The 22,110-nt window shown below is 38.3% G+C and overlaps 1 protein-coding gene across 4 annotated transcripts; it reads right to left on the bottom strand.

Annotated features, from left to right (window-relative positions):
• Positions 1 to 665: 665 nt before the first annotated feature.
• HAVCR2 (hepatitis A virus cellular receptor 2) lies at positions 666 to 20,381 on the bottom strand. 4 transcript variants are annotated; one of them, XR_001599690.2, is made up of 9 exons: positions 16,026 to 17,737; positions 15,580 to 15,618; positions 14,564 to 14,902; positions 13,628 to 13,711; positions 9,466 to 9,506; positions 7,932 to 8,058; positions 5,499 to 5,535; positions 4,229 to 4,395; positions 3,608 to 3,743 (listed from the first exon to the last, which is right to left on the bottom strand). XR_001599690.2 is itself a non-coding variant. In XM_016167101.2 (8 exons), exons 1-8 carry the CDS (start codon positions 16,078 to 16,080, stop codon positions 3,584 to 3,586), a joined length of 882 nt encoding a protein of 293 aa, XP_016022587.2. In that variant the 5' UTR covers positions 16,081 to 17,725; the 3' UTR covers positions 666 to 3,583. The 4 variants fall into 4 exon arrangements, 3 of the variants coding, with proteins under 3 accessions (XP_016022587.2, XP_016022589.2, XP_016022588.2); XM_016167101.2 differs by lacking the exon at positions 4,229 to 4,395 and having other exon boundaries at positions 666 to 3,743; positions 16,026 to 17,725; XM_016167103.2 differs by lacking the exons at positions 4,229 to 4,395; positions 13,628 to 13,711 and having other exon boundaries at positions 666 to 3,743; positions 16,026 to 20,381.
• Positions 20,382 to 22,110: the final 1,729 nt, after the last annotated feature.

Below are 22,110 nucleotides of genomic sequence, written 5' to 3'. Positions count from 1 at the left end.
ATTGGAATGTAAAATATTTCTATTTTACGTGAACTAGGTTTAAAAGCAGAAATACAAAATGTGGAAATTACAAAGGAAAACATACCAACTTATCATAAAATGTGAAGCAAATATAGACTACAAGGCTATAATAAAATATTTTTCAAAGGTGATGCACCCACAAAACGACTATATTAAACAATGTGCACATTTAAAAAGATGTCTCACACCAGCACACATGAATAGCTTAAATAACCATTAAAAATAAAATCTCACTGCTTTCTCTGAGAAAAAGAGAGCCAAACTATAGCAGAAGGAATTTAAACAAGAATTCCAAAAAGAAAATCACTGCTACGAGTAAATGAGTCACTTGGAATGACCTTCGTAATTGCAGTCAATAGTCTGAGAAAAAGACACAGAGGATCTAGAAGCCTGAAACTAACATTTCTGACTCATACTGCTCCTTTGCACAGGTTTCCAATGAAAATCAGCCAAAATCTGAGCTCTGCTGTAGCTTGAGAACCTTTCAACCCAATGATCCAGCTTCCCCTCTCTCCTTTTCCTGGCTTCTCAACTCATTCCCAGAAAAGGCTGGTGGGAAATCCTAAACATTACGCAGTTTTAGGACATCTCTACTTATCACCAGAAGCAGTCAGACTTTCTTGACAAAAAAATCTGAAGACAAATTAATCTGGTTCAGTTTAATTTTTTTAACTTAAATTTAAATGAGAATAACATTAAAATTTTACTGAAAATAGGCATAAATCAATAGCAGGCCTACCTTGGAGATATTGCAGATTCAGTTCCAGACCATCTAAATAAATAAAGCAGTTCAGAATCTTTTTGCTGGTGGAGGACTTTCAATATATATATATATATATATTTTAAAAACCTCAGCACCTATGAAGCACAATAAAGCAAAATGCGATAAAATGAGGTATGACTGTAATGTGGGCTTGAACAGCTTGAAATTGCTACCTTAGAAATCCCAAATCTAGCAGAAGTAATAGAGAGATAAAACATAGCAAGATCTTACTTTTTCAATCTAAAAAGACAAGTGGCCCCCACTTTGCAAAGACTGTGGGTCTCTTCGGTGGAGTCTGGGGAAAAAAATCCAAAGGTACTTCTAGGAACAGATAACATATTCAATCTTAACACATTATATTTAATTAAGTTACCACTTGTCATCTTCAGGACATATGGAGCTTTTCATTCTCCTTTCTGCCTTCATCTCCATTCTAAATAATTGATTTATAGTGACTCCTACTCTGAAAACCAGGGTTCTAGTCCTGGTTTGCTGGCACACTCTCTTGCTGGCCCTAACCTTGAACTTGACCTGTCCCCCTCTTCATTTCTTTCTATAATGAGGGCAGACAGAAAAACATTGCTATATGCTTAAATCTAATCTTTTCATTATCAAAGAAAACAAAGATCATCAAACAATTACAAAGGCATGCTGAAAGGAAAAAGTGAACATCTCTTGATCATTTGCCATGGTGGTGTAAACATATTGAGTATATTCTTCCACATTTTTTTAAGGAATAAGATAAAATTGGCATCAATTAGATATACTATTCGAGAACTTTATTTTTCTTATAACTTAGCACTATAGCATTTTTCTCTGACAAGTACATTAAGCTTTGTGACAGTAGGGATTTTGTCTGCTTCCTTCACTGAGATATTCCTAGAGACTAATACACTGTCTGGCATAGTACCTGCCAATAGGTGTTCAATGAATGAGTGGATGGAATGAATCTTCCAGCCTGTCAGATCCACCAGTTCTATGGGCTCAGGGATGTACCTATTGGTCTCTCTCTAGGGTCTCAGTACGAGAGTGCCAGGCACACAGTAAGCACTTAATGAATATGTGTTAAATTAGCAAACCGCTCAATGATGAAACTACCGAATTCCTTTTAATTTGCACCAGTGTGCTGATGTACCACAATAATCAATTACTGCCTTGCTGATAAAAAAAAGTCTCCTGTGAACATCATTGCAATGATAATGCCTGCACACTTGCCCTAGTATAAAAGTTTTTGTAGGATGAGCCTCTTGTGGAGGAGGCCATCGATCTGGTCCAAATGTGTTCTGAAGTTCCATCCCTCCTAGAATTTCAAAACTTTTAATGCATTTACGATTAATTTTTTAGCTTCTATGAGAGCCACTATGATTTTGCAAAATGATCTCCTTTACATATCTCCATACAAAATCCAGTGCCTCCCAAAACTGTCTAGATGCAGCCCAAACACTAGAGTTCCCACAACAATTCAGACTGCCTGCAAGACTTCTAGAAACAAACGGGCTGCCTGTGTTGTTGGTGACCAACATGTACTGAATGTAGCACAGTCGCACTTTTGTCATCACCCGGGGAGGGGCAGTTTTCAGGCAGTGACAGGTCCATATTGTTGACTAATTCCTTGTGTGCTGAGGAGGGCTCAGCAGAAAGGGGGAAACAGACAAGAGGGTGGCAGACTTCCAAGGGCCTGAGATGGGACAATGTGCTGAGCAACAGAGGCCACTTCTGCTTACATAAGGGTACAGGGAGTCTGGGGATATTTGTGAATTCTCTAAGTGAGGTTAGAGAGCTCTGTCTGAACTCTCCAACGGGAAAGACTGCAGGAAGCTACCTTTCTGCTTATCTAATGTTTTCATTCCAAAGATATTTAGTAAATTTCTATTATGTGTGAGAGCAGTGCAAGGCATTAGAAAGGCAACAAATAAGTACGGCAGATCTAGTCTCTACATTCTTGTATTGAGGCTTAAAGACCATTGTCTTTCCATCAAGAAACCTAAACTGGACAAACGCAGACTGCTGGAGCCCTTTTTTCTTTCCACCACAAAATAAAAATTTGTGTCCCAGTCACTGCTTCTTCTGTGAAAAACACAGCTCCAGTTCTCTCCATGAATGGAGAAGTTAATCAGAGATATTTCCCTTTCAGTGATTACCAAGCAAAACAGCAACACACACACTGAGTGTGCTTCCTTATTCCCCAGGAGCTCCTGCCATACCATGGGTTTGCTGGGCTGTCCTCGTAACAGGCAAAAGAGCTGTGCGGTGGCACTTACTGCTGGAGAGTCAACATGCGAAGAAGCATAAACCCTGAGCCTCAAAGGGAACCTTCTACTCCAGGCGTTTTTTATCCTTTAATGAGTCCCATATCTTTTTGAAAATCAGTGGCTCCTCTAGACTTTCTGTACCCAAAAAAATATTTACATAACTGTCTCTACATTTTTAGGAGCTTCGTGGACACATCATGGGACTAAATTTCCTGGAATTCCAGAGATCCCATATTAGAAATTCCTCCTTTACACACACACACAAAACCATTTGAGTTGTAAATACCCCAATTATCAGTCTCTGAGTTGAATAACCTTGCCAGTTGGAATGCCGAAGTAATGTCGTAACCTGTCTGAGAACAGTGCAGGTCATGGTTCAATCCCTTGTGAGCTAATTATCTTCAGAAATGGAAAAACAGTGCTCGGGAGCCATGGACAGAACCTTAAAGCCAATCAGCTGACACATTTGATAGTTTTCAGAGAAGACAATACAAGCACAAAAATAAAGCTGGGTCCGACGACATAGAACGGTGACCCTCGGAGGTTGTCAGGATTGCTGCCCAGGGCTGGCGTAGCAGTAATACTCCGATGGATCCTCCATTTCATATACGTTCTCCTCAATGGTATAGATGTTTTCTTCTGAGCGCATCCCCTCTGCTACTGCATTAGTTAACCCTAAGGGAGGTAGGTTAGCCAAAGTGACGAGGCTGTGGAAATAAAATGTCACAGTTGAGTGCATCATTTCCTGGGTACCACAGAATAAAGAGCATAGGCTTTGCTGAAGAGACAGCAACCAAAGGCAGTACGTGATGTCTGACTGGGTCCTGACTAGGGGGAAAAACATAAAATAGAATAATCTGAAGAACATTGCGGAAATCTGAATTAATCTTAATTTTCTTAGTTATAAAAATTAGCATTGTGTTACCTAAGAGAATATTTTTGTTCTTACGAAGTACAGACTGAAGTATTTAGGTCAAGCCTCAAGATGTCCGAAACATTCTTTAAAAGGTTCAGAAAGAAATTGTGTGCATAGAGAAACAGATAAAACAAACATATGAAAAGGATAAATCACATATTTAGGTGTTCCTTATACTATTTTTTCAATTCTCCTGGGGGCTGGAACAATTTCAAAAAAATGAATATGGCATGTAGTCAATCGGATTTCATTTTGAATTTTGTCTCTTTCACTTACCAGCCATATGACCTTGGGTAAGTTGAGTTTGTTTTTTCATTCATTTATTCAAGAAATATTTAGTGTGTTACACACTGTTCTATTCAGCAAGAGATTCAGCAGTGAACAAAACACAGAAATTCCATGAAGGCTATACATTAGTAAGCTCTGTGTCTCAGGCTCCTCATCTGTAAAATAGGAATAATAAGCATGCTATCTCACCAGGCTGCTGAAGGAGCATTTGTTCATTCAATAATCAAATATTTATTAAGTGCCTACCAAGTATCAGGATCTGTGCTAGGGGATACAGCTGTTAGTGTGGCAGACAAGTTCCTTATTTTCTACGGAGTTTACCTTTATAGGTGGAGATGAACGTTAGCCCAATGATGTCACATAAAATGAACCAGTACACGTGTGTTACCTACGAACATTATCACATTTTAGGTTTCAGCTCTAAGAAAGGATCTAACCCATGGATAATTAAATTGTTTCTTTGGGCTTGTTTACTTCTTTACTGGAGACCACTTTGTCTTCATAAATATACTGCCTATACTTAGTCTAAAATTATTAGTGGTTTAGAAAGTATTCAATTGACAGTGTCATTTTTTTTCCTTGAAATATACTGCATTCTAGCAATGTGCCAAATGTCACTAAAATGGAATTGAGGTGTGTGTATGTGTGTTATAAAGATGTATGAATATAGTCAGGAATGAAGACTAAAGCTGTAATGTAATGAACCAGTAGTTCTCAACCTTGTTTGCACATCAATATCACTGGGAAAACTTTTAGAAAAATATTTGTGTTTAGGCCTTATCCCTAAGGATTCTAGTTTTTTTTGCTCTGGAGCTGACAACAGATTTTGTAAGTGACTCTAATAGGTTACCCGAGTGAAGAGCACCTAGACTGGGCTACCAAACCCCTGTGAGCAGATTCTGAATTTCCAGTTTTCTTCTGAAGTCCAATATCCACACCAGAGCCTGGACGTAGTACATGCTCAATGAATTGAAGGGTCAGTTGATTGATCGAAAAGACCCATTAATATAGAATAAATAAGCATTTCCTATTGACAGGAGATGAATTCCATACCTTCACTTTAGGACTAAGGAATGAGAGATTAGGAAGTAAACAGAGCAGTGTGCTTGCAGTTCACAAAACTAGGCCTAAAGAAAGAAGCAAGTATAAGTTTAGATCCCAAAGTCCCAGGGTAGGACTTCCAAGAGCAAAGATCAAAGCCATATGAGTAGGGGCCTCCGAGATTCCCGCTTTCCTCTACCACACCACTTATTCTTACCTTGAATTCTGTAACTTCTCTTTCTTATGAGAATACCCTAGGCAAAGGGGAGAAGAAAAGTCAATTAAAATTACCTTTATAGTTAAATGAAATAAGAAATAAAATGAGCTCACTGGAGGCAAGGATTGTTTAGGGAAATCTGGTCTTGCCTTAGGTTGAATAAAATCAAACTACCATTGTGTGTCTCGGTTTATCACATGAACTATGCTAGAAAATAATAAAGAAAAGTAATATTTAACCAAAATATGGAATACCTATTATACGTCAGTTAGTATGCTAAGCACCATGGACACAAAGGTAAATCATGGGGCTTGACTTTGTGAAGCCATGTTCTAGTGAGGGTATCACTTAAAAAAAAAAAACAACAACAACAATAATAATCATTTCTCATTTTGATCTGATATAAAGAAAACCAACAATGCACTGGAACTGATAATAGAGAAGGTAATCGAAAAGAACTCCCAGAAAAGGTGACTCTTAAGGTCAACTCTAAAAGAAGAGAATGAGTCAGCCAGTGAAGAGCCAGGTGGAGCATTCCAGTAAGACTAAAGCCCTGATAGAGATCATGGCAAATGCCTGAAACCAAAAATATGGCTGGAATAAAAGAGTGACCCAAGATAAGGTCTGAGAAGCAGACAGCCTAGGGCTAGACCCTGCAGGACCACTTAAGTAAAAATCAAAGGTTCGGATTTTATTCTAAGGCCTGTAAGAAATACAAAGGGCAGAAATATAATATGATTGGGTTTTAAGACGATCACTCAGACTGCTATGTGGAGAGTGGGTTAAAAGGAGGTATAAAAAAGTAGAAATGATGGTGCCTCAAAGTAAGGTGGTGACCGAGAGAGATGCAGAAAAATGAATGCATTTTAGATATGTATTGGAGAAAGATCTCAGGAACTGAATTTGAATTGTCTATTAGGAGTGAGGACAAAGGATTCAAGGATGACTTCTGGCTTTTTGGCATAAGCGACCAGATGGATGGTAGTGAAACACCGTGATGGCAATGCCGCGGAGGGAGAGGGTACATTTGGGGAAGGTGCAATACAGACTCCACTGGGTATGTTAGATATGGGACACATCTAAGTGGAAGTATCAATTGGACAAACATCTGAGAGTTGGAGAGAGATATTAAGAATGACATTAAGTCTATGAAAATATAGGTCATCACCTACAGATGCAGACAGAAGGAAAAGTTCAGCCCTGAGGAACCTCAACATGTAAAAGTCTAGCGGAAGAATAAGAAATAACAAAAATGACTGGAAAGAAATGGTCAATGAAATAGGAGAGAACAGAAGCCCAGAGAAGGAAGACTTTCTAGAATGAATGAGAGTCAATTTAATTAAATATTGCTGAATGACTGATCACAATGACTGTGTGTGTATTGCTTAACCTTTCAGCATACTGTTTCTCCATTTGGTAAGTTAGAATAACATTAGAATCTTTTTTCAAAAGAGTAGTTATAAGGGTTTAATGCACAGAGAGTACTACTCAGCAGCTTCTAGAAACATCCTGGTTTTCTCTGCACTGTCCCCACTTTTAGCATTAGAAGTCCCACATCTAAGGATCCACCTTCAGCCCTGGGAAAATCTGGGATACTTGGTTACCCTACACACAGTCCATATTTTTGTATCAGTGAGAAAGGCTGCTAGAATGCACTAATCCCTGGGTATAAGAGATCAAAGAGAAAAGAATATATCACCATAATAGGTACAAGGTCTTTGGGCAGATAAAACTGTGGCCATAGTTTCCCAGGTGTTACCATCTAATGAAATTTACCAAGTTAAACACACTTGAAATTTGAAGTTTATTGTGTATAAAGCATCCCTTAGTAACAATTTTTAAAATAAAGATATGCAACTTAAAAGTGCATTGTGCTGAGTGCCATGATGGAGGCAAATACTAATGCAGCAGTCCTGGCCATGCCCCCATGTTAAAAGGACTTGATACCCCTCTTTAAAGACTTATTTCTGAGAAACAAAGATAGAAAATTCACAGAAGGAAATGATTTTCATTGTTGTGCTTCCTAATCGAGCTAGACATATTCACGGATTAAAAGGTTCTTTTTCTTTCAAAAGAGAATAGGTACTGGAATCAGCCTGCCTGGATTCAAATTCTATCTTTGTCACGTACTGATTCTGAAACCTTGGGAAAATAACTTACTCCCTCTATGAGGATAACAATCCTACCTACCTTATAAGGTGGAGATGATGATAAAATGCATGTAAAACATTTAGCACAATGTCTGCCTGTTACATGGTAACCATTGATAATAATAATGATATTATTATCATTAAGGTTTAGAAGGACTAAAGAGTTTTAGACTAACAACTTCTGGGTATAAATATAAACTTATATTTCTATCTAGGTTTATATTGGTTCCTATATTAATAGCTTCTTATCAGAGGGAGAGAAAAGCAATATTAAATTACTTACATTTGAGAGTTAAGGCACCAAAGATAAGAACCAGAGTCAGTCCGGCAACGATCCCTGCTCCAATGAAGACTCTTATTCTGGTGGTCGCACCAGAGTCCTGTAACTCATTAGCCGATGTGGATATTTGCTATGGAAACACAAACAAAACTGTAGCATATGGCCAGAAACTGGTTGTGTGCTCAGCTATCCTCATGACTTGTGCATTAGACTATCCCGTTTAAAGCATCACAAGGGTACAAGGACACTGAAACCACCCTGATCTGCTCCCTTCTAGACAAACTTCAAACCACCCAAAGAAAGGCAGTAACTTAGTCTTTGGAGTTAGCAAGGGACTAAAAGATGCTCTTCTGTGCTTTGGATAGAGAAGGAGCTCTTAGTAAATGGACTGCGGCCCTCTGCCATAAACAAAAATGGGTTTTAGAGTGGACTCCTGTCCACCCAAGATCCCCTGGTGTTACCAGGGAGTTGCAGAGTGGTCTAAATGTACAAGCAGTGAAGCCCTTATTTTGACAGAAAGACAGTTACTTAAGAGCCAGGTTTTTGCAGCCAAATAGTCCTTGGTTCGAATCTCAGCTCTGTCATTAAAAGCTGAGTCATCTTGTAGAGTTATTGGAAAAATTAAGTATCAAAAATATAAAATCCCTGGCATAGGGCCTTATACATGATAATGCTTGATCAATAATAGCTATTATTGTTTTTGCTCTAATTAATTTGGTTTTTTGATCATTGAGAGTCACAGAGAAAATCCTCTGCTTCTAAGATTTCAGTCCATGACCACCCCTGTTTAAAAATAATATTAAACGCTTTTAAAGCAATGAAGTCAAGGATGCTACATGCAAGGTACTGTGCATTAAGCATGTGGGTGCACAAAAGTACTACAGAGGCAGTCCTTGATTGCAAAAAAGGGCAGAGAAAAATACAAAATGCTCAGCCTCAGTTGTGAACACACAAGCAGGTGATTAAGTCAAATGAATAGGTCCTCAAAGAACTTTTATGTCATTACTACAAATTCTGTTTCTAGTGGTTTCCCTTTTTACTCTAAGAAGGCGAGGGAACATTGAAATTGTGGTTAGTTGTAATATTGCTTTATTTATAGTTAGATACATAAATTCCTGGTTTAGAATATTCCTGACTGGTGTCTTGTTATACAAAAAGAAAAAAAAATCTTTCTCATTTGAGTTGCAATGGAAACAAGAGAAACATATTCTAGGGAGGTAGAGGGTCTTTGAATTCTTCACAGTGGTATACAGCTATGAACTTTGAGAAGAAGGACAAAATGCTAATGCTTATTCCTTTGTTTTTCCAGCACTTACTATGTGCCAGACACTCTACATGCATCAATTTATTTCACTCTTACAACAGGTCTATGCAGTTATTGTCATCATCAACATGTCAAAGAAAGGAATCTGAAGCTAAGGAGATTAAGGCATTTTTCCCAAAGGAAAGAGTGGGTTGGAAAGAAGGCTAAAGTCATACTTCCTTTTCTGAGTTAAACACAATGTTAGCTCCCACACACACAAAAAAGTTAACTTACTGTGTGATTTCTATCATGGAAGGTCTCCATTGACTGCGTCTCTGCCACAAAGAAGAGAATACCCAATAGAACAGTTAAAAATGTTTTCTTTCATCTGAGTTAAAAACAATCTTAAATATGCCTATAATCCTATTAGAAATTAATTTTACTTCATACTCTTGACAGTAATTAAATGGGAGACCAACGAAATTTATTAAACACTTACAAATCAACTTTAGGATGACCACATTTTTTCATCCAGGTAATGAACCCAGCTACTTATGTTTTATGAAATGGAGATTTCTACCAGGAAGACTTACACCAAATACATAGTTTGTTGTATTCACAGGGCCCTAACAGGGTCTGCAGAATTCCAACAACATTGCTAACACTCAGGCAGGCATTATATTGTAATTAGGCTTTGACAGATAACGAAAGTTAATTTTCCTGAAAAAGCCTGGCATTTTCTCAATATGAGGGAGAGAGAGTATTTGGTTGCCTAAAAATGAAAATAAAAATAATTATAGCTACATTTACCATGAGCAGGCATTGTGCTAAACTCTTGAGGTAGCTCATTCAGCATTCAAAACAACTATCCGAAAGTAGGGACAATCGGTCCCATTACACAGACGAAGAAGCTGAGAATTAGGAAGATAAGTGACTTAACCTAGGTCATACAGCTTAGTGAATGACAGAAATGGTCTTCCAATTTAGGTCTGCATGGCTTTAAGCATACATTCTTTTTTTTTTTTTAATTTAAGTATAGTCGGTATACAATATTATATTAATTTTAGGTGTACAATATAGTATATTGTATATCTTACAATGTAATTACCACACTAAGTCTAACAATCATCTGTCACCATGGAGAATTATCAGAATATTATTACTATATTCTCCTTTACATTTTTCACTGAGTATCCCATTCCAACCATCAGTTTGATCTCTTACTATAAGTCTGTTTTTGTTTTATTTTTTCATTCTTTTTTTTTTTTTTTAGATTCCACATATAAGTAAAAACATAAGGTATTTATCTTTCTCTGTCTGATTCATTTCATTTAGCATAATACCCTCTCAGTCCATGAATGTTGTCAAAAACGGCAAAATGGCATTGCTTTTTTATGGCTGAGTAATATTCCATTGTATATACATCTTTATGCATTCATCTATCGATGGTCACCTAGGTTGCTTCCATATTTAGGCTTTTATAAATATGAGCATACGTTCTAACTCTGCTGCCTTCAACAACCTTCACATCAGCACTGTCACTACTATTAAGCATGTCACATTGCCTAGCTGCCAGCTCAACTTCTTTCCTCTTTGTTCATTTATTTGTTCATTTATTTTTTTATTTATGCCTATCCATTTGATGAACATGTAGTAAACCTCTACCCTGTCAGGCATAGAGGACAGAGCAGTGAACAAGAGGGGCATGGGCACTAACGTCATGGACTCTGCATCTTAAATATCAATAGATTGTCAGCTTTAAAAAATGAAGTATGCCTACTCATTCTCCCGGCTGAGTCAGAGACTGAAACTTCTTAAATGTCATGGTCACTTTCCAGAGGCCTAAAAGTACAAATCTTTTAATATAGAACCCCTGGTTTAATAGACTATGATTTTAATATTATAATAGCATAGTCTTGGCCCAAAAGTATAAAAAAAAAAAAAAACCAGAAAGAAAGAGATTATTTTCCACTTACATTTTTGTTTTATTGCTCAAAGGGAATTTAAAGTATAAAAATCATATTGATGGAACTGTTAAGTAAACATAAATCTTAACCACACTCAAGATTTCCCAGTGTAAATCTAGTTTCTGCTTTCTTGGCCTAAATGGTAAACTATCTAACTGTCTAACTGTCTAACTTTCTTTCTCTTTCTTTTTCTCTTTTTCTCTCTTTCTCTTTCTCTCTTTCTCTTTCTCTCTCTCTCTCTCTCTCTCTCTCTCTCTCTCTCTCGCTCTCGCTCTCGCTCTCGCTCTCTAACAGTGAAAATGATAAATAAAATAGAGTCGTTTTAGGTCATCACAGCTTATTTTCACATAAATAGTCATAAGCTAAGATAGGCAGAACAGTTGGAGGACGTTGTAATGTTTTCCTAAGGAACCTAAGAGTTGGCTGTGGTGAAGGCAGCAGTGAGTGATAGGATGTGATGGTCTTAAAAGTAGATAAATTTAATAGTTACCATCTAGCATGTATTTGCACCAGACATGGTGTTTAACACTTTACATGAAAAATCTCTTTTAATCTTGAGGGTAATTAATCTACATAATGTTACCTATTATAGACATGCCATTAACTATCATTAATTTGAATTTTTCATTTTATTTTCCTCTTTTGGAGACAGAAGATAAAGCTAAGATTCAGAGAAGTGAAAGGCACTGACCCTGGGCTAGGTTGTACCTAACCAAGAATCCTAGCCACAGGCTCATTTTTTCTTTCTTTCTTTCTTTCTTTTTTTTTCTTTCTTTTTTTTTTTTTTTTTGATTTGTTTGTTTAACTATTTTCTCAGGCCTCTGAAAAGCTTAGAGAGTATAGGTCTATGCCTATATTCCCTGATGTAAGAAAAAGATGGCCCCATTTTTGCTGCCTAAAGGGAAAGAACAAACAAGTAAAAACTAAAAGGAAGGAGACTTCTGTTTATGATACAGACTGCTCTAAGGAAATCCACTACCTCTTGAGGGAAGTGAAATCCCCATCCAGGAGAGTGTGTGGGCATAGAGCAAATGCCCCCTTTTGGGTACATTACAAAGAACACTGAAGCACAGGATGAAAAAGTGGGATGAAATGACCCCTCAAGTCCCTTCTAGGTCTATAGTTGTAGGACTTTTTAAAATATAATAATAGCATACAATAAATATCTGGTACTTGATTAGCCCACAATGGGGGTGAACATCTGTTTCCACCATATCTCATTTCCTCACTAACTGCATAAGTGACATTGGCCAACGATCACCAAAGAATCACCAAAGATTAAAACTTTGGAGAGCTGAACTTAATAACTATAATAATAACTAATTTTGAGTGCTTTCTGTGGGCCAGGAACTATGCTGAGCTCTTTACAGACATTATCACATGCAGTCTTTACAACAATCATATGAAGTAGGCACTGGGATTACTCTAATTGGAGAGGTGAGGAAATTGAGCCTCACAGACTTTGAGCAACTTTACTGAGTTTACAAAGCTACTATGAGGGGCTGACATCAGAACCTCTTCTACCTATCACTGAAGCACTTGCCCACCATCTCATTCTGCTTCTGGATCTTACTGCTAATGTTAACAACTTAATTACCATGTATTGAGTATATACTACAATCAGACACTGGGTTAAGCATATTAGTCACATTTTCTTATTTAAACCTCATAAAGTGGGACTTATGAGATTTATGGGATTGGGAAATGAGACTTATCTATTATTAAATTTATTTCATGGAATAAAAATCTGAGCTCCAGAGAGTTTAAGAAAGACTAGAACTCTGAGAGGAAATATTTAACATGAACCTTTCTGATCCATGTGACCTGAGATCTGCTTTTCTGACCCTATCTTCTCTTCCAGCAGATCTCAGTTCTTGCTAAACGAATTATAGAATTTAGCTGCTCTTACTGAGATAAAAATCTGAGGATGCTGCTAGGCTTTATTCCAGTTAGAAGGGGTCCTAGAAATCACCTTATCAAACATGGACTGTGACCAATTCCAGACAAAACATCACCAGTCCAGGAAAAAAAATCATAAAATAATAAGAACAATGTAGAGTTTTTCATTATATTAGATTTACCTAATTTAAGACTGTCCTCTTTTTTTGGCAGTGATGGCGATATTAGAAATTTTGTTTTCCTTACATGGCAAATTATGTAGATACAAATTCCTTTGGTGGAGGAGGGGATCAGGAATTTTAGTGAGTCATGAAATCTAAGTGTCTGGACAGAAGAGGAAGCTGAGATTCAGAGAAGTGAAAGGCACTGGCCCTGGGCTAGGTTGTAGCTAACTAAGAGTCTTAGCCACAGGCTCATTTTTCCCAGCACAGATTTATCTCAACCACTTCCCTCACCTCAAATATTCTCTCAGGTGTACAGAAGCATTCATACTTCACTCTTAAACTCTTCTCATCTTTTTCCATATTCAAGACCTTCTGAACTCAATCCGGCTAAAGGCTTCCTCCTACACCCCATGTATATATAATTACCTGAGTCATGTCCCTCGGTGGTGAGCAACCTTGGAAAGGCTGCAGTAATGTCTCTCCGTGTAGTCCAAGCAGGGGTGACCTTGGCTAATGTCAAAAACCAATGTAAGGATGAGGCTTCTCTGAGAGCAGAGAGCTTGTTTAGTGCATCAAAAGGGCAGCGGGAAAAACAGGAAACACAACAAATAAAGAGAAACACAAGCTCAACTTTCAAACCTGGACACTTTCTTTGAGACTATATCACACACTAAAATATTTGTTACACATTTTAGGAGTCGTGCTACAGTCATCATTGTCAGTCTAATTGTTAATAATAGAACTAATAGCCACACAGGTGGCCACACTAAATGCTTTTCCTAAAACAGTTCCTACAAGCCTTCTAATGGCCTATATTGTAGGTATTAAATTTCACAGAGCAGAAGGTCACAGAGTTTAAATAACTTGTTCAAGATTACACAGCTAAGTAAGAGTCAGAGTGGAATTGAACTTAGCTCCATCAGCCACAAAGTACATCAGCCACACACAAGCACAGTGCAGTGGGTCTCAATCCTGGCTATACACAGGGGAATATCACCTGGGGGAGACTGTGTAAAACCCCAGTGCTCAGCCTCCACCTTCACAGATGCTGATTTCTCTGTTTTGCGGGTGGGACCCAAGAATCTGTAGATGTTACAAAGCTCCCCAGGTGAGTCTAATGAGCAGTCAGGGTCTCAGACTACTTATCCAGGCCTCTCTTCCCATTTCATAGATCCTATCCATGAGTTTCAATATAGATAGAGAATAAAACATGGCTGGACATTGCTGATGGGCCTGCAGGTCATAGGAGCCCACAACCCCAGGGCTGTAATTTGGGAGGTCAGAGAAAAGACCAATCAGTATATTTAATATGATCTATAAATGAACCTTACTCATAAAGAAAGCATGCAAAGGTCCACTCACCTGGGTTAACTTCCAACCGCAGGTTTGATTTTTCATCATTCATTGGGCCTGAGAACTGGATGCGGCAGCAATAAATCCCACTGTCGGCTAAGGTCACATTCTCTATGGTCAAGGACACGTCTCCTTTGTGGATATTCCCCTTTAGCTGGTATCTTCTGGATGTCCGATAGTTCACGTTCCTTCCATCAGTGTTGAGCACCATACTGTGACATTGAAATGCAGGACAGGATCCCTTGCCCCAGCACACAGGCACGAGATCCTCGGAGGTGGCTGGCATGTAGCTGCAGGGTAGATAAGCATTCTGACCCACCTCAACTACGTACGATCCTTCCAAAGACGCTGAATAAAAAGAAAAGGAGAGCAAGATGCAGGCAATGAGTGAGACTGGTCCATTTTGGGAAAACTGCAAGTAATGCCTTGTAGAATGAAGAAGACACTGCTGCTATCCTATTTGGAGGATGATTCTCTATGACAATGACTCTCAGACTCGAGGGGCATCAGAATCGCCAGGAAGTCTTGTTAAACACAGATGGCTGGGCTCGACTTCTAGAGTTCCTGATTTAATAGGTCTGGGGTAGGGCCTAAGAATTGGTATTTCTAACAAGTTCCCAGGATATGCTGACATGGCTGGTCTTGGACTCTCACTGGAGAACCAATGTTCTAGGAGAGAATTGAGGCCCAGTCTTATGAACACCAGAGGGCAGGGCTGATAGAAGCAGACAGTCATTGTCAGCCAGGAGAACAGCTCAGCCATTTGTACTAGTTGTCAGTTCATCAACGAAAGACAGTTATTCGAACACGATTCTGTCTTCCTTTTCTCTCTGTATTTTTTTCTTAAGCACTAGGCATAAAAACCCTTCCTTAAATAAGAAGCTAATGTGTGACTATTTTTAGGTTTAAAATTACCTTAAAAAAAAATTATCCGTTAAAGTGTTTTCTCATCTTTTTCCTATATTCACAAACCTTCTGAACTCAAATCACCTGAAGGCTTCCTCCTCCATCCCATGTATAATTACCTGAGCCATGTTCCTCAGTAGTGAGCATCCTTGGAAAGGCTGTAGTTAAATAATAAAATCAAAAAGTATAAAAAGGGTCTATGAAGTATACTACCTCTCTGCTCTTCCCCATTTACCAGCTTCCCTTTCTAGAGTCTACACATTAAGAAGCATTTGTGTATTCCTACACCCTGCCAACACACACTCAAACAGAAGTCTATTATATGCATTATTATGCTCCTTGAAGTTTTTCAAATAACATTACGACTTAGACATTTGATATCATTATGTATAGTCAATTTCACTGTTTGTACCATGGGTATACTGCAATTTATTTATTTTGTTCACTTCCCCATTGGCAGACATTGCTGTTGATTCCAAACTCTCTCTATTGCAAACATTACGACAACAACCCTCGCATCTTTATCTCGTCCTGTCCCATTGCAAAAGTCCATGCCCAGACTTACTTGTAAGTAGAAGCAACCACAGGAGAACACAGTCAAAGGAAAGATGTGAAAACATGGGTTCTGCAGAAGAAAAGTGAAAGAATGGCTCTGTTTACGTGCCGCTTTAATTCTCCAATTGAACCGGAGCTGCGTCTCTACTCCACAATCATGGCAGTGGTGGCCACTTCCCCGAGTGCCAACGCAGCACACCAGGGCGTCTGACTACCGAGAACTCCTCTGTGAATGCTGCCAAGTCTATGATCACATCAACGAAAACCCCAGTTCTTAGTCATGCTACACCACACACATCCTTTAAGGGCTCTGATGTTTAACCTGTTAGTATTAACAAAGAGGAAGCAATACTCAAAAGGAAGAAGTGTTGGTCAGTCCAGAAAAGTGTCAGCAAGTAAAGAGAGCCCTCTGATACCTCCGATGAAATAGTCCTCTGCTTGAAATGGACCGTGTGTGGATCCAGCTGGGCACCAGGGAACACAAGGTAGAAACATATGCATTCATTCAGAACATCAGTCGGTTGGTCAGTCGTGAGACCATTGCTGACACGTGTGTCAGGCACTGGACCAGGAGCTGGAGAATACCACAGTGAATGGCATGTTCCTTATCCTCACACTTGCGGGCCCTTCCTACTCCACTCAGGAGTCTAACTCTTAGCCTTGTTCTGAAACAAATCAGCCTATGCCACATAACCTTGATGGCTCTCAGTTTCCCCATTTACAAAACTTACAAAATAAAGAGTTTGTATTAAGTGGTATATGCACAGCTTCCTGCTCTAACATTCTGGTTTTGACCAAAACTTTCAAACTCTTCCACTTAGGGAAGACACAGTCCTGTCAGCAAGGCTTCTTTTCCCCTACTGGGGGTGGAATTAAGGGGAACGGAGGGGCCCTCCATATTCGATTCCCCTCATATACACAAAATGTCCCTTCCCTCCCACACCAGGGGCTTCAGGCATAAATTGTCAGAAAGTGTTAAATTACCACCACACTGTCCATCACTGACGTAATATCTCAGACCCAAACAGTCTCAGCCCTGAAAGGGTGACTTCTGTCTGGAAACCTTAAAAGCCAAGAGTTCCTTACAAAAGGGAATGGAGCTCACAAGCTGAATTGTTTCTGCAAACCCATGGTCTTCCTGACTTTCCTTCCTGAATTTTCTTGTCACCTACCTTTATGCCATTAAATGCATTTAATATAAATCTCCAGCTTCATCGATGTGTGCACTTTCACAGCGTCACAGAGCTAGTAGATACTCCAGAAATCAGTCAAGTTCTTCATTTTATAGGTAGGGAAACAGACCCTAGAAGATTGCTTTGGCCAAAGGCACATGATAGCCGATTTCAAATGAAAACGCTTAGTCCCTAGACTCCAGATTTTCCACTATACACTATGTTTCACAAATTTCATGAGTGTCCTTAATATGTCTGCTCACATAACTAATAACAACCAGCAAATGCCCATATTTAAGTGTAAGGTAGAGTGGATTAACCAAGGGGACAAGGGTCATGTTTACTAACAGCATGTGGTGTGAATTATCTATCAATAAAGCTGCTAAAAAGAACACAAATTTGGCTGACATTCTGGCCAGGCTTCTTCTACCCAGCATTTGCTCAGACCAAGTTACCGCTGACAAGGCCTAGCTCACTGTCCCTTAAGAAATTCTGTCTGGTGCCAGGAAGAGTTCTAGAAATGCTTTCTGGTCTGTGGTGGCTTTCTAGCCTTAAAAAAAAAAAAAAAAAAAGCAAACATTAGAAGGACTATCCTTGTATCATTATCTTGCACTATCCAATTGCATGTAACTCTTCAGTTAATAATCAAATTTCCCTGATTATCTAGAGGTTTGGTTAGATACGGGTTCGACTTTCTGGCAAGAATATTTCGCAGCTAGTGCTGTGGGTTTCAGATTCTTAGTGTTATCTTAGTGAGTTCTTATGTCAACAAACTTCTTTTCTCCCCACTTCATGTTGCAGATAACAGAAGACCCAACTCAAACTACCCTAAACTATAAAGTGAATTTTTTGAGTGACATGGAAAAGTCCAGCTTCATGCAAGTCTTGGTTCAATGGTCCCAGTGAGGTCACCAGGGACCTTGTTTCTGGCTGTCTCCAGTGTTGGCTCCTTCCTTAAGATTCTGTGATGTCCCTCTCCCAAACCTGCAGAATACACAGCCACACACCAAGAACATATCTTGGCTGCTCCTACACAGGCCCAGGGATTCATATTCCTTCAGAGACCCAAAATGGGTCACAGACTCATTTCTGAACATTCTGTGCCCAGAGGGTCAAAAGGACTAATAAGGTTACGTCCAGGTCGAAATCTCAAAATTCGTGTTCTGAGCGTGAGAGAAGGTGGTTTCCTGCCACCCTCCCCCCAATACACACCAAAAGTGCAGTGCATTTCAGGGGTAGAACTGGATGCTGGGTAAGAAACACAAATGTCCATTATAAACCCCCTTCCAGAACAGGTTGGGGCAAGAAGCTGGGGAAGAAAACCTGTCCTTCCAAATATGTCGATCTTTTTCTTACAAAAATGGCATTTTACTAATATAGTGCTTATTTCACTTACAAAGACACACTCTTCACAACCCTGGGGAGATGATAAAGAACTCTCCTATTTGTAAAGTTTTTATATTTAGCAACTTGGAGGAATGCCAGAGAGATTAAGCTTGAGGTTACATTCAAACCAGTGTAAGAACCAGCTCAGACGCTTCTCAGGGATTGTGCCTCACAGCGCAGAAAACAGTGGCCCAACCAGGACAAGTCAGCATTATGAGGTATCACAATATTTATGCAAGTAACTTCTAAAGGAAGTTAATGCTATGCCTGCTCGTGTAATCAAACCTCTTCAGAGGAAGTGAGGAGGGATGTGGGAAAATGTATTCTTAATAGCTCAGTGGACCTCCCAGTGATGAAACTGAAAGGAACGAAAAAGGGTCTACCGAGGAGAAAATTCTGTTAAACTGTGCATGAGTCACTGTGGGCACTCTTATCTGCAGTCTCATCTCGAAAATGCAGGTCCCAGTACCTCCTACAGAAGCCATGCAGGTGGGGGAGCTGTATGAGTGGTCACTCATCCTGAGCATGTCCTCCAGTGTGGCATGTCTTCTTTCTTTTTATTTGCTTATTAGTCTTTCACTCTAGGTTCAGAGTAAAGCCAACCATACTCCTCAGTTCAAAGGACATAATCATCAGTCCTTGTGAGCTTTCTTATTTTATGTCAGTTTACTATTTTCCTCCTTTGTGCCTGAACCAAATTCTCAGTTTTCACTTCTCATAGGCATCTAGTTACAAGAGAATATTGAGCACTTAAGTCTTTCAAAGTGCTTATTGTAGCTTACATTCTCACTGGTGGTGAGAACAATTCTTATGATGCTCTAGGTCTTTGCAAATATCAGTACTGTCAGACTTTTAAATTTTCCAATATGATGGATATTTGATGTCATAATATGGTTTTAAGGTTAAACTATTGTTTAATGGAAAGTATTACAAATGTACAGAAAACTGCATAAATTAAAGTTTATAGTTTCAGAATACCTACAAAGCAAACACTCAAGAAATCAGGACCCAAAACGAAAAATAAAACATTGCCAATCTCCTACTAAAGTCTCTCTGATCCCCATTCCAAGTCCATGAGTCCCTTCTTGATCACAAAACCTTCCCCCTCTGACAAGTAATTGCTAGTCTAAATTGCAGAATAATTGTTTCTTTACCTTTTTTATACTTTCATTACCTATGTTTGCATCCCAAAATTATATGTATAGGTTTGTTTTTGAACATCACGTGAATGAAACCATATTGTCGGTATGCTTTTGTTTTCTTTCACTCAGTGTATTTATACAATCCATTCATACTGTCGTATATCGCCGCAGGCTTTTTTTTATTACTGAATTGTTTTTCTGGAAATGGATATTCTCAAATTATTTGTTCATTCTATTTTTAGATAAACATTTCATCTTCTGTTTTAGGTATTATGAACAATGCCATCCTGGACATTCTTTACATGAATCCTAGGAGCACAGATAGGTGCTTCTCTGGAGTATATTTCTGAGAGTGAAATTACTGGGTGAGAGGATATATACATTTTGAACCTTATTAGATAATGCCTGTTTTCTGAAACATCTACCAGAAGTATATAATTTCTCTTATGTCACCTCCTCACCAACACTTGAATTGCTAGATGCCATATATATAGTCAAACTGGTTAAGAATATAATGGCGTCCCACAATTGCTGTGACTCTGCATTTCTCTCATTACTTATGAGGTTAAATAGGCACCTTTTCTTCTGTATAGAAACCATTTAGATTGAACCAAAGGAGACCCTAAGGGCTCATGGGAAACTTTTACCTCTCCCATAAAGAATTTAAATTAGGGGCCTTGCCCATAATAAAAGTTATTACCTCCATTCCCCTCCCTCCCCCCCCAAAAAACCCTTATGACCTATCTATACAGCAGGGCAAACACCTAATTACTGCTCTCCTGATGTCCTATGAATGACCTTCCTTCCCTCTGAAGCCCCAAGGACCTGACCTTATCCTTAGTTGTCATTTTTTCCTCATTTTCCTTTTCTGTCTCTGAAGCTCTCATGCATGTGGAATTATCACATACATACATACATACATAAATAAATAAATAAATAAATAAATAAATTTGATCATTTCTCTTATTAATCTGCCTCAGGTCTATTTGATTATTAGACTTGCCAAAAGAACCTACCTAGGACAAAGGAACTTCTCTCCTTCCCCCAAAATGGCTCTATTGTAAATGTTGCTATCAGGTAGGACAAATCCTCCCGTTAATCCTTTTATCAAATGCATCTTGGATACTGGGTCCTTCTTACCTCCTACACGTTTTTGAATCATCTTACCAAATCAAAATAAAATAAAATAAAATAAAAGTGAAAATGTGATTGGCTTACACTGAATCCACAAATCAATGTAAATTTGTCTTTATAATATTGAGTATTACAATCCATAAATGTTTTATCTCATATATTTTTCTTTACCACCTCTTAATAAAATTTAAAAATTTTCTCCAGATGTCTTTAATTTATTCCTTGATTTTTTTTCCTGGGTACTTCATATTATTGATGCTATCTTACATAGTATCATTTCAAATGTTTAATTTTGTTTATTGCTGATATTCTGAACTGCACTTTATTTTTGAATGTTCATTCTTTTCCTCCAACCAACAAACTCTCTTAATAAATTATCTGTAGATTCTATTGAATTTTCTATGTAGACAAACATTTTCTGCAAATAATGAGCTGCTTCCTTTTCAAACTTACATTTTTAATTTTACAATGCTGGGACATATTATAAGTATGTACTACACATCTAGTACATACTTAATAGTTTTAATAACAAGCATCCTTATTTCATTCCAGCTCTTAAAGGTTTTACCTTTCCACTGTGGGTACATATAATATATGCTGCAGGTTTTATGGAGCTACCATGTATTAGATTAAGGACGTTCTCTCTTGTTCCTGAATATTCTAAGAGGTTTTCTTTATTTTACATGAATGGATGCTAAATTTTATAAAATGCTTTTGTGCATCTGTTAAGCAATTTGTTAAAGTGATTTTTCTCCTTTATTATTGTGACTACATCTTTTTTATTTTATACTCTTAAAATAAACATGGATTGGCCATAAAACATTACCTTTCATTTTTAAATTTCACTAGCTGTAATGTGCTAATATTTTTTATGCTAATCTCATAAAAAGTTAGAGAATGTTTCCTCTTTCTCTAGTCTCTGAAAGTCTGTTTAAGTTTAGGTCCCCCCCACCCTACCCCCTCATCCCAGGAGTCCTTGGTAGAAACTATTTGAAAGTTTCTTTGTGAGGTTTTAAATAGTTTTTTGTTGTTGTTGTTGTTTTTAATCATTAGCAAGCTGTTCGGGTCCGGTCAAGTTGGCAGTCGGGTAAACGTTGTGCTTGCCTCATCTCACAACCACATCAAAATTATAACCAAACTACAGAACAGTCATCTTTGGGAGTAGCTTGAGGTCTAGCTAAACAGAAGTCCTACAAGCGGGACACAGAAGAGACCACCTCGAGATTGGTAGGGGAGAGGGGGAAAGCAAGCTATTCAGTTT

Source organism: Rousettus aegyptiacus, unplaced genomic scaffold, assembly GCF_014176215.1.
Source record: "Rousettus aegyptiacus isolate mRouAeg1 unplaced genomic scaffold, mRouAeg1.p scaffold_m13_p_7, whole genome shotgun sequence".
In the NCBI taxonomy this organism is placed as follows: domain Eukaryota; kingdom Metazoa; phylum Chordata; class Mammalia; order Chiroptera; family Pteropodidae; genus Rousettus; species Rousettus aegyptiacus.
Note: the sequence above shows the minus strand (reverse complement) of the source record. Positions and strands in the feature narration are given on the sequence as shown.

Excerpts from the sequence above, each read along its gene's own strand:
- HAVCR2 (XM_016167101.2), bottom strand. The coding sequence starts at position 16,080 with ATGTTTTCACATCTTTCCTTTGACTGTGTTCTCCTGTGGTTGCTTCTA. Across the intron at positions 15,619-16,025 it reads GTGGTTGCTTCTACTTACAA|CCTTTCCAAGGATGCTCACT; the intron begins GTAAGTCTGGGC and ends ATTTAACTACAG. Across the intron at positions 13,712-14,563 it reads GCGGTTGGAAGTTAACCCAG|CCAAGGTCACCCCTGCTTGG; the intron begins GTGAGTGGACCT and ends TTTTGACATTAG.